Source organism: Odocoileus virginianus, chromosome 26, assembly GCF_023699985.2.
Source record: "Odocoileus virginianus isolate 20LAN1187 ecotype Illinois chromosome 26, Ovbor_1.2, whole genome shotgun sequence".
In the NCBI taxonomy this organism is placed as follows: Eukaryota; Metazoa; Chordata; class Mammalia; order Artiodactyla; family Cervidae; genus Odocoileus; species Odocoileus virginianus.
In genome coordinates, this window is record NC_069699.1 from 24,692,304 (window position 1) to 24,709,441 (window position 17,138).

General features: G+C 40.5%; 1 protein-coding gene across 1 annotated transcript in view; it reads left to right on the forward strand.

Moving 5' to 3' along the window:
- Positions 1-17,138, forward strand: part of CNTN3 (contactin 3) — a 382,508-nt gene that overhangs the window by 338,462 nt on the left and 26,908 nt on the right. Inside the window, exon 19 of the mRNA XM_070455661.1 lies at positions 2,912-3,027. Coding sequence (XP_070311762.1) covers positions 2,912-3,027 — 116 coding nt within the window. The remainder of the gene's footprint in view (positions 1-2,911; positions 3,028-17,138) is intronic.

Sequence of the window (17,138 nt, forward strand, 5' to 3'; positions counted from 1 at the left end):
TACACGTATGACCATTCTGTACCATTTAACCATTCTCCATTCTGTTTTTCACTTCAAGTACAGTAGCCAATAAATTACACGAGATGTTCAACACTTTATTGTAAAATAGGCCTTGTATTAATTGATTTTGCCCAACTGGAGGCTAATGTAATTGTCCAGGGCCTGTTTAAGATAGGCTAAGCTAAGCTAGAGCTTCCCCTGATAGCTCAGCTAGTAAAGAATCCACCCGCCTGCAATGCAGGAGACCCCGGTTTGATTCCTGGGTTGGGAAAGATCCCCTGGAGAAGGGTCAGGCTACCCACTCCAGTATTCTTGGGCTTCACTGGTGGTTCAGACAGTAAAGAATCTGCTTGCAATATGGGAGACCTGGGTTGGGAAGATCCCCTGGAGGAGGGCATGGTAGCCCAGTCTAGTATTGTAGACTGGAGAATCCCCATGGCCAGAGGAGCCTGGCATGCTACAATCCATGGGGTCGCAAAGGGTAGGACATGACTAAGCAACTCAATACACACAGCACAGACTAAGCTATGCTCTTCAGTATATTTGGTGTATTAAATGCATTTTCAGCTTATATTTTTGACTGACGATGTGTTTGTTGATATGTAACCTCATCATAAACGGAGGAAGCTCTTTTTATCAGTTCCAAACATAATAATCCAATTGTGATCCCAAACCCCAATTTGGAAGTTCTTTGTGAGTTCAGATGTATTTCTTCAAAAGAAGAATGTTTGAAGTCACAGTTAGAGTCCTCATCCAGGTAATAAAGATCAACCATGCTTACCTGAAGTGTGAAACTCAGTGAATAGTCAGAGGGGTTCACAATTAGTTAAACATCTGTTTAGGGGGAATACATTGAATTCTAGTCTGTGAAGCAGGGAGCGGCTCTGCCTTCCAGAGCTTTCTTCTTTTGGGGGTAAGATTAAGATACTCTCTTTGAAGTGCTCTAGTCTCAAGTTATAAAGTGGTTCCTAAGAGCTGAAAGAGAGGTTTTAGCAGATTGACATTTACAATGTCACAAGTATGACATTGGTGAAGCACAAGAATGTTCAGGTTCGAGGATGGGGTTCACCAGTTCCATTTGGCATAGACTCACACACACTCCACTCTGGACTCATTCCCTTTGTCTGCCTTTCTGTCCCAGTTATTGCACCTCTTTAGAAAATAATAGTAGTGTTAGGAGAAGTCTATAAAGCCATTTTGTAGGTCAAAAGCAGCTGAATTTTTGCTAGCTCATGTGGTTCTACCTAATTAGAATGACAGGAGTAACAAGTATTGAATGCTTACTATGAGCCAGACATTACCTAATTTGAATTTTCCAAAGAGGAATGATGTGTTGGTACTATTGTCATTTCCCACTTACATAGGAGAAAATGGAAGCTTGATGAAAAATTAATGAATTTGCCAAAATCCATACAGACCTATTGAGCTAGTATTTTAACTTAGGCTTTTGCTCTTGAGTAGTCTGAGCTCATGAAATATGATTTCACAGCATCTCCTCTATCCACCAAGCCTTACAGTAAATTGCAGAAGTGGGTCCACAGTTGTCATTCCTAAAAACAAGTAAGGAAAGCTCACTTTTTCATCATACTATCACCCCTTATTTTTGTTCTTTTTCCACCAAGTTTTGAGAGAAAAAAGAAAAGGCATTATCAAAATTTTTGCAGCAGAAGGAGCTTTTAAATTCATAGCCAGAACTCTTCTCCAAGAGTTACTAAAAAGGATTTTCATTACAAAGGCAGATCAGGGGTCTGGAGAGTGATGGTATTTGACCAGGGAGCTTTGGGGTGCTGTCCACCTTGTGCATCCTAGACAGGAGGGGGGCTGGCAGCTAGGAGGGAGGCAACAGCCAGAGCCTTTTACTATCCTCTTGCCTCCTGCACGTTCCTTCTCCTGTTATCATTCCTGCCACCAATGATGAGTCAGTTAAAGGTCTTTCTGTCTGATCCAGATGTCAGAATCTGACTTGACTGGTCTTTGAAAAAAGCGAGAGTTATTGGAAATATCCTCAGACATTTCACTGAATCAAAGGGTGGGGGGGGGGGGGGTATTGAATAGCAGACCTCATGAAGAGCCTTAATCAAGGAAGCTCTGAGCCCTCAGAAACCTAGGGCTTCTCCAGGGCACCAGGGCTGATTGACTGGCCTCAAGTCTTCCTTATTTCTCCAAACCCATGTTCTCAAGAGAAAGGTGTCTAATAGGCCCATCCTTGGACCAGGCTGTCAGTATCCATCAGCCATGGCCAGGAAGTAGGATCCTTTAACAAAGAAGTGATTATTGGGGGAGGAGACATGTCTACTCAGAGCTGTGTCCTGAGACAGGAGAATCACTGCAAGGGCCTGTGAAACCCCAGGAGTTCTCCATTACCAAGGGGATCTCTGTACTGTGTAATAGCTCTGTGCAGGTTTGTCTCCTTCTTCAGAAGACTACAGGATCTCATTGAACTTTGCCCCTCTTGTGATCCTGGTTGGACAAGACACTCACTAAATGCTTATTGAGTAAATGAATTCTGTAGACCTTGACTTTTGTTTCTCAAGGCCAAAAATAAAAATAGGTAGCCTTTATGGACATAGGATTTCCCACAGGGGCTGAAGGATGAAAAAGAGAGAAATAATGATACAGTGGAAAGAACAAAGGGGAAAAAAGGGAGAAAAGTAGTATATAAAGAAGGGAGTGCCAGAGAGGAGGGTAGAGTTGTTCTGGTTGTTCAGCAAGAGAAAGCCTGTGGTTATGATGCCATCTTTTCCTAGGAAATGGGACATGACCAAGACATGGTTCATATTTTCAAATATTTTTAAAGAGTATCTTACAGTATTTTTCAAATATATTAAAATTTTTTTAATAAAAACTTCAGTAGATTTTTAAAATTAACTATCAAAATTATAACTGTATTTCACATTCTGTTCCCAAACAGAGCCTACAATAGCTCCATCTCAAGTTTCTGCAAATAGCCTATCTTCCTCAGAAATTGAAGTTTCATGGAATGCCATTCCTTGGAAATTGAGCAATGGACACTTACTCGGTTATGAGGTAATATCTTTTAAAATTAATTAGCTCGCATAGGAGTGTTGGCAGGCTGCTTTTGTCTGCTTTCAAAGACTTTCGAAGTCTTTATAGCAATGACATCTTAGCTAAAGTTTGAATTTTGTTCAGTTGTATCACTATATTGTTCCCTGTGACTATCAACAAATATTGATTTTAACCAATTGAATGAAAATAACTTTAGCATGGTAAAAAAGAAAATAATAATAAAATGAAAGGAAATAATGTATCCTGTGGGCCTAATCTTTTAGCTGGGTTGACAAAAAATAAGATTGAACTGTAGTATTAAAGTTCATAGGATGATTGTGATGACAGTTCAATCAGTCTCCAGCGCTTTGTCTTATTTTCTTGGTGGACTTGTTGCTTCTAGGCTCTAAAGAAGCCAGCAGTGTAGAATATAATTCTTGCCTTCAAATAATTCTCTTTGATGAAAGAAGATGAGTGGTGTGAAATAGGATAATGCACAACCAAATGTAATGAAGATCAGAATAGGTCACACAGAATGGTTGAGGGATAAGCGACCTTGAAGGGTCTCATAAGGGCATTCAGGTTTAACAGAAAAAGGAAGTAAACATAGAGCAAGTGGAAACATCCCATGGCACTTTGGAGGAATGGAAGGAGTAGAGGTCTTCCTGTGGAAGCTGATTTCAGGTGAAGAAAAGAAAAATAGAGTGGGCCCAGGTCACAGATGGCTATAACTGTTAAGAAGAACCATTCTGACTGGGCCCCATGTTTAGGAGGGAACAGTTAGAGAGAACTGAAAACAGGTGAGCAGAGAATGGACAAGATAAAAAGTTAAGTCTTAAAATTTCTCTGGCAATGACTTTGTAGTAGCCGTAGTTGTGATTTCGCTTCCACCCCCAGCCATCTTCTCAGGAAGCTTCTCGTGCTCCTAATTCCTGATTCTGTGGCAGATTTACATGCAGTACAGGACCATGTACCCTGCCACCTGCCAACATAACCTCAAATGATTACACTAGGGTGGCCACTGGATCAAAGGCAGCTGCCCATGGACAGTTCAGCTGAACAAGTCAGATTCTTGTATGATGTCTTGAAGCAAGCAATACAGAGGTTGTGTTTAGTGAGAGTGATGCAGTGATATGTCAAATTTAGGACCCAGGTCAGACTTGGCAAGTGAAAGTGTGAAAGAGTTCATCGCTCAATCGTGTCCAACTCTCTGAGACGCTGTGGACTGTAGCCCTCCAGGCTCCTCTGTCCGTGGGATTCTCCAGGCAAGGAATATTGGAGTGGGTTGCCATTTCCTTCTGCAGGGGATCTTCCGACCCAGGGATTGAACCCAGGTCTCCTGCACTGCAGACGGATTCTTTACCATCTCAGCCACCTGGAAGCCCAGTGAAGGCCATTGGCAAATAGAACAAAGAAGCTCTACAGAGACGAGATGGAGCAGACATACTCTGATGCAACCCTAAACAAATGGAGGAGACAAGGACCCACAGAGCCTTAAAGGACAAAACAGAATAGCTCTTTGACAGCATCCCGTACTCAAGTTGGCTGTGTTCTTTCTCAGAATGTCTCCTTGTCCTTCTTTTCAGTCAACTTTCTTTACAAGTGAGCTTCCAAGTGTTCTGGGTCCTTGTAACCAAACAAGCAATGACTTGAGTAAGCACAAATGACAAAGTCAAGAAAGGATAGGCTGGAGGAGTGATGTTCAAAGGAGGCACCATAGGCTACCTTTCCCACAATTATCTGAATTTTTGCTGAAGATGAGTCCCCAGAATCCTCCCTGGACCCACTGAACCCACACATCTAGGGAAAGATGTCATGAATGTGAATTTTTAGTGAGTACCCATAGGGAAATATCTTCCTGCACATGTGTGTATAAGAGGCCCTGGTCTTGAAACAGTGACCCTTGATCACAGACAGAACTGTTCTGACTTAAGGCAAAATGATATTGAAGAAGCAAAACACCACATACATATAGAAGAGCAACTTGGTTAGCCTATTAAAGGAAGCCAGGAACATTTGGATGAAAAATTCCTCTAATTCCCTAACAGTGAATGGAAGCAGTAAAAGATAGTGGGCAACCAATAGTAGCTCCCCAATAATTAGAGAAGTGGCATTGACAGGGAAGTTAAGTGGGATAGAAGGAACACAGATGTAGTACCATAGTTCTGAGGTCAAATCTGTGCCGTATTCCAGCCGTGCCGTTCACCTTGCTGGAAAAGCGATGTAAATTCTATGAGCCTTACTTTCATCACCTGCAGAATGGGAACAATGGACCTAACCTAACTAGGAATTTGAGAGCATAAACTGTGATTCGGTCCTTGTGCATCTCACAGTTTCTGGCTCATGTTAGTAACCAATGAAGAAGCATGAGCCATATTCCCAAAGAATTTTGAGATATAAATTTATAGATTTCTCCCCAGTAAATATTCTCAAACAGTTCTTCAACTCCAAGCTCTTTTGCCTCAGGAGAGTTTGTGACAGCTATTAAGATGGAATTACCTGTGAGATTCCTTCCTTCCTGGCTTTGTTTCCAAAACTCAGGCCTATAAGCCGATTATTTCATGTATCCTAGAGAGTGGGGAGAGAGAAAATGCCACAGAGGAAAAAAATGCAAGAGAAATTTCAGGTAATTTTGGAAGAAGCAAAGATCTTAGGCTTACGAAGTCCTGTGGGTGCTATCACTTTCTCCCTGGCAGTGCCCAGGGTGATGGGGAGACCACAGAAGGGAACAGATGCGCTTCCTATACTCAACAAGGACTTCTTATTCTCCCAGCATGGCAGAATTGCTGGGCCTAAAGGGATCAAACAATGTAACAGTAAGTTATCTTGGCAAGGCTTTGGGAAGGGAACCCCAGGAGTGATTGAAGTCAAGCAGGATATGAAATTCAAGGTTAAATCAGATTTACTTGGAGAAAATAAATGAGCTCATCGTACACCTCCCTCATTCAGTAACTTTGTCCTTTACAAACTCTGTGGTGTGTTTATTTCAGTGTGTGTTAGTCATTCAGTCGTTCCCGGCTCTTTGCAACCCCATGGACTGCAGCCCGCCAGTCTCCTCTGTCCACAGGATTTTCCAGGCAAGGATACTGTATTGGCTTACCATTTCCTTCTCCAGGGTACACTCTATGACAGGGGCATGATTCCTGACCTGGTTGTAGCCTGTGAAATAATTAAGAGAAATAAACAAGAGATTATATATAAATGAGCTTTGTAGGCTTCCAAGGGCCACAGGAATGTTACTAGTCACTGGTGATTGTCTGACAGCTTGAGGGCAGGTAGAGGTTGATGTTAGAATATGTCAGTTTAAATGGATCAGGAGTCATCCAGATAAGCAACTCTGTAAGAAAAGAGAATTACACCGCTGTGGCTCAGGTCAGGAAAGAGAGGTTGATTGAACAAGAGAGAAAACCAAAGAATCCATGTAGTTCCAGGATAGTGATCTTGTTAAGTTCACACCATTTTTGAATTAAACAAACCTGCATTCAAATCCACTAGAGTAGAATACAATCTCCATCAGGGACAAGAAACCCTGCCTATTTGCTCACTTATGTATCCCAGGTGCCAGCAGTTGTATCCAGCACACAGGAAGTATGCAGAAAGCTCATAGTGACTGAATAAATGCGATTTCAGCTCCATTATCTTACTGCTCTGTGGCCTTGAGCATGTGATGAATGTTCTCCAAGGCCCTGTTAAAATAAAGATAATAGTAAATAACTCACACATCATTGGAGAAGTTTTAAATGAGATAAAGCAGCCATTGCGAAAATGGGCCAAAGAGACTTTGGGAGCTTCTACTTTTCTGTTTTTGCATATTGGGCATTGGGATAAGATTTCATTGGAAGGAAAATTTTGAAAACCACTGAAGTAGCATAGAAACACATAGCACGATCTTGAGTATGGAACTCAGTACTATTTGTGTTGCTACTGGTGTTGCCATTGGCAAGGGGAGCAAAAAAGAGGAGGGAGTGATGAGCAAATGGAAATTGCCTTGCATTAATTATAGCATCTTCCCTATGAAGAGTAGCAAACTTAACATCCACATAAAGCCCGAATACAGTATTGAAAGGAAACAACTAGTGACGATCTCTCCCCCAAGGGCGTGCGCTGTGCTCGGTGTGCTCCGTGGTGTCTGACTCTTTGCACCCTATGGACTGTAGCCCGCCAGGCTCCTCTGTCCATGGGATTTCCCAGGCAAGAATACTGGAGTGGGTTGTCATTTCCTCCTCCAGGGGATCATCCCGACCCAGGGATTGAAGCCTCATCTCTTGAATCTCCTGCATTGGTGGGTGGATTCTTTATCACTAATGCCCCCTGAGAAGCCCCCAAGGGTTTGGTGTGTATGAAAAGAAAGAAACAAGTTGAGAGAAAGATACATTCTTTGCCACAACTTAAGAAATAGTGTATATAATTGTGCCAAGATAGAAATACCTATTTTCATAGTCTCAGTAATGATTTAAACAGTAACCTGGAAGAATAAATGACTTAGCTGAGTATTTAATTAGCAGTCGTGTGGCTAACTTTCTGGGTTGCAGTTTCCCCAATATATCTTCACAATTGTTAATAGCTCCTGCCTTCCTCTCATCTCAGTGGGGGTTGATCATGTGCCATGAGGCGTGCTGAGCACACATCATCATTAGCATCTAGACTAATTTTTTTTTTCTGATTTGACCAAGAAGTCGTTGAGGAGCTCATTTCCCTGGGCTCCAATTTATTTCATCTTCTAACCACAATACTCAGGCTCAGATCTTTTCTTGTGCTCCTATTTGTAGCAACAACAGATAAGAACAAGATAAAGAGAAGACAGATGGTTTAAGTTCATAGACAGTAGGTGCCTGGGAAACAAAAGCTCCAAAGTTCTATTTTGGTACATACAGTCCATTTCTTTACAGTCATTTTGTGTCTTGAGAAAATAAAACTTGGGAGAATAATCTTGACAAGCAGTGGGAAAGGCTGTATTGTGAAATATTGTGTGTGTGTGTGTGTGTGTGTGTGTGTGCGCGCGTGCATGCGTGTGCACGCGGGCACTCAGCTGTGTCAGACTCTTTGTTACCCCATGGACGGGATACTTGAGTGCGTTGCCATTTCCTACTCCAGGGAATCTTTTTCGACCCAGAGGTTGAACCCAGGTCTCCTGAATTGGCCGGCAGATTCTTTACCACTGAGCCACCTGTGAAACATTTTGAAATATTACATTGGGAGGGAAGCTAATAGATTTTTTTTAAAAATATTTGACAGAGGAACATAACTTGGGCAGGGAAGGGGTGGGGGACCTAGTAGATTTTTGTTGTTGTTGGCAGGGATATATAACTAAAAATGTATACAGAAGGCCAAACTGAAACTTCACTGATATCTCTGTTCATCCTCCTGTTGTAAACAGCTGTATGGAATATATTTAGCTCCCATTATTTTAATTAGAATAGGCAAAGATGTTAAATATTTGAATTTTTTTAATATAAAATTTCTACTGACAAATGAAAACATATAGAAACAATCTGATTCCTTACAGTCAGGCAAAGAATTAACTTCACTGTAGAACGATGAGTCACAGGTACATAGGAAAATTGGATAGAGACAATTCAAGCCCTTTTAAGTAAATAGAAAGCCAGCAAAAAATGAATTGAGTAAATAAAAAGCAGACTTTTGGGAGGTAATGGAAGGATTTGTTACGCTGGAGAGAGCAGTAAGTATGTGTGTGAGTGAGGGTTGCCCAAACAAAGCAGGGTGTGTTATTAGGCAAATATTGTTCTTATCAAACTGCGACTCACTCAGCATTGAGAGACTAAATACCCCAGCCTCTCACCAGCCCATCTCCTGGCTTCTCTGTTTCTAAACTCAGGTTTGGCTGCTCACCTCTCAAAAGCTCGAGAGACAAGTGATGGTAGGAACAGAAAGGTTGCTTTATTCAGGAGACCAGCAACCTGGGGAGACTCATATCCACAAACTGATTCTGAAGATTCTGCTTGACCGTGAAAGTTTTTTTTTTTTTTTTCATTTATTTTTATTAGTTGGAGGCTAATTACTTTACAGTATTATAGTGGTCTTTGTCATACATTGACATAAATCAGCCATGGATTTACATGTGTTCCCCATCCCGATCCCCCCTCCCACCTCCCTCTCCATCCGATCCCTCTGGGTCTTCCCAGTGCACCAGCCCCGAGCACTTGTCTCATGCATCCAGCCTGGGCTGGTGATCTGTTTCACCCTTGATAATATACATGTTTCGATGCTGTTCTCTCAAAACATCCCACCCTCGCCTTCTCCCACAGAGTCCACAAGTCTGTTCTGTACATCTGTGTCTCTTTTTCTGTTTTACATATAGGGTTATCATTATCATCTTTCTAAATTCCATATATATGCATTAGTATACTGTATTGGTCTTTATCTTTCTGGCTTACTTCACTCTGTATAATGGGCTCCAGTTTCATCCATCTCATTAGAACTGACTCAAATGGATTCTTTTTAATGGCTGAGTAATATTCCATGGTATATATGTACCACAACTTCCTTATCCATTCGTCTGCTGATGGACATCTAGGTTGCTTCCATGCCCTGGATATTATAAACAGTGCTGCGATGAACATTGGGGAGCACGTGTCTCTTTCAGATCTGGTTTCCTCAGTGTGTATGCCCAGAAGTGGGATTGCTGGGTCATATGGCAGTTCTATTTCCAGTTTTTTAAGAAATCTCCACACTGTTCTCCATAATTGCTGTACTAGTTTGCATTCCCACCAACAGTGTAAGAGGGTTCCCTTTTCCCCACACTCTCCAGTATTTATTGCTTGTAGACTTTTGGATAGCAGCCATCCTGACTGGCGTGTAGTGGTACCTCATTGAGGTTTTGATTTGCATTTCTCCGATAATGAGTGATGTTGAGCATCTTTTCATGTGTTTGTTAGCCATCTGAATGTCTTCTTTGGAGAAATGTCTGTTTAGTTCTTTGGCCCATTTTTTGATTGGGTCATTTACTTTTCTGGAATTGAGCTTCAGGAATTGCTTGTATATTTTTGAGATTAATCCTTTGTCTGTTGCTTCGTTTGCTATTATTTTCTCCCAATCTGAGGGCTGTCTTTTCACCTTGCTTATAGTTTCCTTTGTTGTGCAAGAGCTTTTAAGTTTAATTAGGTCCCATTTGTTTATTTTTGCTTTTATTTCCAATATTCTGGGAGGTGGGTCATAGAGGATCCTGCTGTGATTTATGTCGGAGAGTGTTTTGCCTATGTTCTCCTCTAGGAGTTTTACAGTTTCTGGTCTTACATTTAGATCTTTAATCCATTTTGAGTTTATTTTTTGTGTATGGTATTAGAAAGTGTTCTAGTTTCATTCTTTTACAAGTGGTTGACCAGTTTTCCCAGCACCACTTGTTAAAGAGGTTGTCTTTTTTTCCATTGTATATCCTTGCCTCCTTTGTTGAAGATAAGGTGACCATAGATTCGTGGATTTATCTCTGGGCTTTCTATTCTGTTCCATTGATCTATATTTCTGTCTTTGTGCCAGTACCATACTGTCTTGATGACTGTGGCTTTGTAGTATAGTCTGAAGTCAGGCAGGTTGATGCCTCCAGTTCCATTCTTCTTTCTCAAGATTACTTTGGCTATTCGAGGTTTTTTGTATTTCCATACAAATTGTGAAATTATTTGTTCTAGTTCTGTGTAAATACCGTTGGTAGCTTGATAGGGATTGCATTGAATCTATAGATTGCTTTGGGTAGTATAGTCATTTTGACAATATTGATTTTTCCAATCCATGAACACAGTATATTTCTCCATCTGTTTGTGTCCTCTTTGATTTCTTTCATCAGTGTTTTATAGTTTTCTATGTATAGGTCTTTTGTTTCTTTAGGTAGATATTCTCCTAAGTATCTTATTCTTTTTGTTGCAATGGTGAATGGTATTATTTCCTTAATTTCTCTTTCTGTTTTCTCATTGTTAGTGTATAGGAATGCAAGGGATTTCTGTGTGTTAATTTTATTTCCTGCAACTTTACTATATTCGTTGATTAGCTCTAGTAATTTTCTGGTAGAGTCTTTAGGGTTTTCTACGTAGAGAATCATGTCATCTGCAAACAGCGAGAGTTTCACTTCTTTTCCTATCTGGATTCCTTTTACTTCTTTTTCTTCTCTGATTGCTGTGGCCAACACTTCCAAAACTATGTTGAATAGTAGCGGTGAGAGTGGGCACCCTTGTCTTGCTCCTGACTTTAGGGGAAATGCTTTCAATTTTTCACCATTAAGGGTAATGCTTGCTGTGGATTTGTCATATATAGCTTTTATTATGTTGAGGTATGTTCCTTCTATTCCTGCTTTCTGCAGAGTTTTCATCATAAATGGATGTTGAATTTTGTCAAAGGCTTTTTCTGCATCTATTGAGATAATCATATGGTTTTTATCTTTCAATTTGTTAATGTGGTGTATTACATTGATTTGCAGGTATTAAAGAATCCTTGCATTCCTGGGATAAAGCCCACTTGGTCATGATGTATGATTTTTTTAATATGTTGTTGGATTCTGTTTGGTAGAATTTTCTTAAGGATTTTTGCATCTATGTTCATTAGTGATACTGGCCTGTAGTTTTCTTTTTTTGTGGCATCTTTGTCTGGTTTTGGAATTAGGGTGATGGTGGCCTCATAGAATGAGTTTGGAAGTTTACCTTCTGCAATTTTCTGGAAGAGTTTGAGTAGGATAGGTGTTAGCTGTTCTCTAAATTTTTGGTAGAATTCAGCTGTGAAGCCATCTGGTCCTGGACTTTTGTTTGCTGGAAGATTTCTGATTACAGTTTCGATTTCCTTGCTTGTTATGGGTCTGTTCAGATCTATTTCTTTCTGGTTCAGTTTTGGAAAGTTATACTTTTCTAAGAATTTGTCCATTTCTTCCAAGTTGTCCATTTTATTGGCATAGAGCTGCTGGTAGTAGTCTCTTATGATCCTTTGTATTTCAAAGTTATCTGTCGTGATCTCTCCATTTTCATTTCTAATTTTGTTGATTTGGTCCTTCTCCCTTTGTTTCTTAATGAGTCTTGCTAACGGTTTGTCAATTTTGTTTATTTTTTCAAAAAACCAGCTTTTAGCTTTGTTGATTTTTGCTATGGTCTTTTAGTTTCTTTTGCATTTATTTCTGCCCTAATTTTTAAGATTTCTTTCCTTCTACTAACCCTGGGGTTCTTCATTTCTTCCTTCTCTAGTTGCTTTAGGTGTAGAGTTAGGTTATTTATTTGACTTTTTTCTTGTTTCTTGAGGTAAGCCTGTAATGCTATGAACTTTCCCCTAAGCACTGCTTTTACAGTGTCCCATAGGTTTGGGGTTGTTGTGTTTTTCATTTTCATTCATTTCTATGCATATTTTGATTTCTTTTTTGATTTCTTCTATGATTTGTTGGTTATTCAGAAGCATATTATTTAGCCTCCATATGTTTGAATTTTTAATAATTTTTTTCCTGTAATTGAGATCTAATCTTACTGCACTGTGGTCAGAAAAGATGACTGGAATGATTTCAATTTTTTTGAATTTCCCAAGGCTAGATTTATGGCCCAGGATGTGATCTATTCTGGAGAAGGTTCTGTGTGCACTTAGGAAAAAGGTGAAATTGATTGTTTTGGGGTGAAATGTCCTATAGTTATCAATTAGGTCTAGCTTCAACCGTGAAAGTTTTTAAAGAGAGAATCATTTGGGGAGGGGGTCAGAGCCTTCATCTATCTTCCTCACGTGCAGACTATTTTCTAATTGGTTGGTGGTGATGTAACAGGGAAGTACTCTGGGAATCTTGTGCTCATCCTTTACCTGGGTGGGGGGAAGCATGGTGGTTAGTTCCTGCAGAAGAACTCAGAGGTATTGTTAAATGTATTTCTTAAGGACCCTGCACCTCCACTCCACTCCCATGCACTATTATTTCTTTACTGCTTCTCCTTAGTTTCTGCATTTCCTCCCTTTCCTGATAAGCAACTATTTTAATCTGCCCTTTGGAAATCAGGAAAGGTCAAGGAGGTTAAATGAAACTGTTTTCTGCAAACAAGAAATAGGGGGCACAGAAAGGATTTGTACCTGGAGGGTCCCACAGCATCCTGCTCCATCTTGTCTTCATCCAGTGAGAAGCCAAAGGGTCAGCAAGCCTGGCATGTAGTTCTCACAAGTCAGCCCCCCAGGGACTGAGAGCCAAGCGGGGAAGAGCTGCCGGGGAACCCCTAAAGAAGAGTAGAAGACAGATCTGGATTTGTCTTCTTAAACACCATTGAATGCATTTGCCTGCCTGATATTTATTGAAATGTGTTTTGTCTGGCAGCTAAGATGAATTATTTGTCTCCCTGAAAATCTAGCAGTATACACAAAATTATTTCAGTCTATTAAAATTGCATTTCTGACTTAATACCTGTACTTTAATGACTTAAATAGGTGCCATTTTTCAATACATTATTTTTATAAACTGCGTTTTGTTTTAAGGTTAAGTGAAATCTGTGATGCCATAATATGAAGGACTCCTCACTGCAAGGACATTAGTTTTCGGAATAACCAAATTACTTGCAGGAATAGAGAGAGCAATTTAAATCCTGACATTCCTCAAGTTTGCTTCTGTTTACCTACCCAGATCAAAATATATTGGCTTGTGAAATGGTGTTACGGTTCTAAAGAAAAAAATATTATCTCATCAAGAAATTGGAGTCCCAGTGTTTTATAGGCACATAGAGTATTAGGACTTGAGTAACTAGCTTGGTGAATTAAAGGAGAAAAAATATCCATCTCTGTTCTATCCACAGAACAGTTCTAACTTGAAAAATGTGGGTTTTTTTTTTTTTTTTTCTCTACACCAGCCTGTTCTCTGATACCAGCAGCTGTGCTCTGCTTAGTCGCTCAGTCATGTCCGACTCTTTGCGACCCCATGAACTGTATGTAGCCCACCAGGCTCATCTGTCCATGGGATTCTCCAGGCAAGAGTACATAATGGGTTGCCATGCCTTCCTCCAGGGGATCGTCCCAACCCAGGGATTGAACCCAGGTCTCCCACATTGCAGGCAGATTGTTAACTGTCTGAGTCGCCAGGGAAGCCCCTGATACCAGCTAGGTGTCCCAAAATACAGTTCAACTCTGACACTGTACGAGGGGTTAGCTTCAGATACTGCACGCCTTCCTGGGTCGGGAAGATTTCCTGGAGAAGGGAATGGCTACCCACTCCGATATTCTTGCCTGGAGAATTCTGTGGACAGAAGAGCCTGACTGGCTACAGTCCATGAGATCGAAAAGAGTAGGACACGGCAAAACAACTGACACTTTGACTTTCCTACAGGTTAAGGGTTCAGTCCCACAAGACTGGTACCCACCACACACAAACATCAGATGCCATCAGTCCAGGTCTCCTCTGATCAACTTGGGGGTTACCACAACCCCCTCCTTGGGTTTGAGAACTTGCTAGAATGGCTCACAAAACTCAGGAACGCATTTTACTTACCATTATCCATTTATCATAAAGGATACAACTCAGGAACAGCTAAGTAGAAGAGATGCCTAGGGTGAGGTCCGTGAGAAGGGGCACAGGGCTTCCATGCCCTCCACTCTCCCAGCACCTCAATATGTACAGTTACTAGGAAGCCCTTACTAGGAACCCCTCAAACCTCATCAGTTAGGGTTTTTTATGGAGGCTTGGTAGCGCTAGGGGTAAAGAACCTGCCTGCCAGTGCAAGAGACATAAGAGATTGGGTTCGATCCCTGGGTTGGGAAGATCCCCTGGGGGAGAAAATGGTAACCCACTCCAGTTTGCCTGGGAGATCCCATGAACAGAGGAGCCTGGCAGGCTACAGTCGACAGAGTTGCAAAGAATCAGACACAACTAAAGCACCTTAGCACTTCATTGGAAGGAAGGATTGAATCGTTGACCATTAGTTAACTAAAGTAAATTAACCTCCAGCCTTGTGTCAGGAGGTGGGCCTCAAAGTTCCAACCTTCTAATTACAAGGTTGATTATCCTGGCAACCAGTTTCCATACTGAAGGTAACCAGGAAGGCACAGTCACCAGATATCTCGTTGGCATACAATGACACTTATCACTTCTGACATCCTAAGGATTTGGAGGGAGGTGTGTGTCAGGAAACTCCAGCAGAGACCAGATACATATTTCTGCTGTATCTCTGTGATGGGAAGGAGGGAGGCATTTGTAAACTGCATGTGTTTAAGTTATTTACAAATTAAGCAATATTGGGTACTTGATGTGTCCAAGCTTTGTACTGAGTGGCAGAGCTATGGTGACGACCAAGACAAATCTGCCTCCTGTGCTTGATTCTACTTTAGCATCCTCCCTCCCTGCTATCTGCTGTGCCGAGGAATTCAGTTGCTACCCCTGGGGCACACTCCCTCTAGCAAAAACCAAGGCAGGGTCATCCTCTACTGATGAAGGGAGTGGCCTGTACCTCTCAGGTGATGAAACAATGTTGAGAGCCACAATTCAGTCTTAATCACCTTTCTCTTTGGAGTAGCTTTGCCTTTTATATTTGCCGGCTCTGAACTCAGTGAAGCTGCCACACGAAAACGTCTGTGTTTCTTCAGGTCTGGAAAATTCTCAAGACATTTTCTCTTTAATTGTTGCCTTTAATTGTTGGACTTTTCCTTCTGGAACTCTGGTTGGAACATTTCACTTTATTCTCAGGGTTTCTTAACTTGGCTTTCATAATTTTTGTTTCTTTCTTCATGTTCTGAAATTATCCATTCTTCTATACCTTCCAGTCTCCAGCTCAGTTTTAGGACTGATTTCTTTCTTAACACTGTATTCTTCAGGGGTTGGAATTCTACTTGATATTTTTCAGATTTGCCCCATCTTTTTTCTTTGTCTCCTCTTCTCATATCATAAATTTAGCCCCTTCTTGAGTAAATGTGAACATTTTAAATATACTCATTTTAAGATCACTTCGGGAAGTGTGTTATAGCCGGTCTCCTGTGGTCCAGTCCGCTGACTCTGCTTCTTGTCGGCAGAGCTCGTCATGAGCCTTTGTAGGATTTCTTTCTCTGCTCTTCCTTTGTAGGTGCTGCCTTCATGTTCTGTCAGTGTCACACTAACTCTTTTTACACAGTTGTGTTTTCAGAGTTTGTTCCTCCCATTTCCTTTCTTCATCCCTGTATTGTGGTTGTGCTTGGGAAATCCAAATTAGTGTGGAGTTATATTCTCTCCTCTCAGGCGTAGAACTTTTGGTCTCTTTTCACACTTGGCTTTTCCCTCTTTAAAAATAGCCTATCCTCATACAAATATTTTGAACAAAATTTTATAGAATATAAGTAATTTATTACTTATATAATAAAAGTATCTATCCTCATATAAATATTTTTGACCAAAATGTAACTGATTTATTACTTGGAAATATATATGTCACTGCTTTATTTCTTTATGCTTTGGTTATATGCATTTTTATTCAACTTTTAAAGTAATGCTATTCGAGAAGATCATATAATCAATTCGAACTAATGTGCTCAATTTTTGCACTAATTTTCTTTATGATTAAATATTGATAATACTTGTCAGCAACTGAGATCTAAAAATAAATCTCTCATTCTGATACATAGAGATTGCTTCAAGTGCTTCAGAAACTGCTATTAAGAGCCTTCAAGCACCTTTTATGAATTGATTTATAAAAGATAATCCGTATGCCAATTGAAAATTGTTTTTATCTGTTCTTTAAATCGGTCTTCTAAGGAGAGATTTCTTAGGCAACTTATATTGAGGTAATTTGAGTACAAGAAGAACGATGCAAGGATTGGAACCTAACAAGAGGCCAGTATGTAAGGATCCTGATAGATTACTTAACTTCAACTGACCTCTGCCCTTCCATATGTTGAGTGACCTTTACTAAAGCTCATAATTATGTGATCTTTTCCCCAATCTATGCTATATCCCAGGCCACAAGTTTTGAGGTTGCCCATAATGTTTTATTAAAATTATCAATTATGTGCCATTCTTAGTTAATAACTAGACAGTGCTTTCAAGGGCAGGGAGAGCATTTTATGTTTGGAGTCATCTAAACCTAGCGGTACCTCTAGTGCTTACAGTTGATGAATTTAGAATGTATTGGGTTGTCAAAAAAGTTTATTTGCATTTTCCTGTAAGACGTTATAGGAAAACCCAAATAAAATTTTTGGTTAACGCAGTGTGTGAGTTTTCAGTAGCC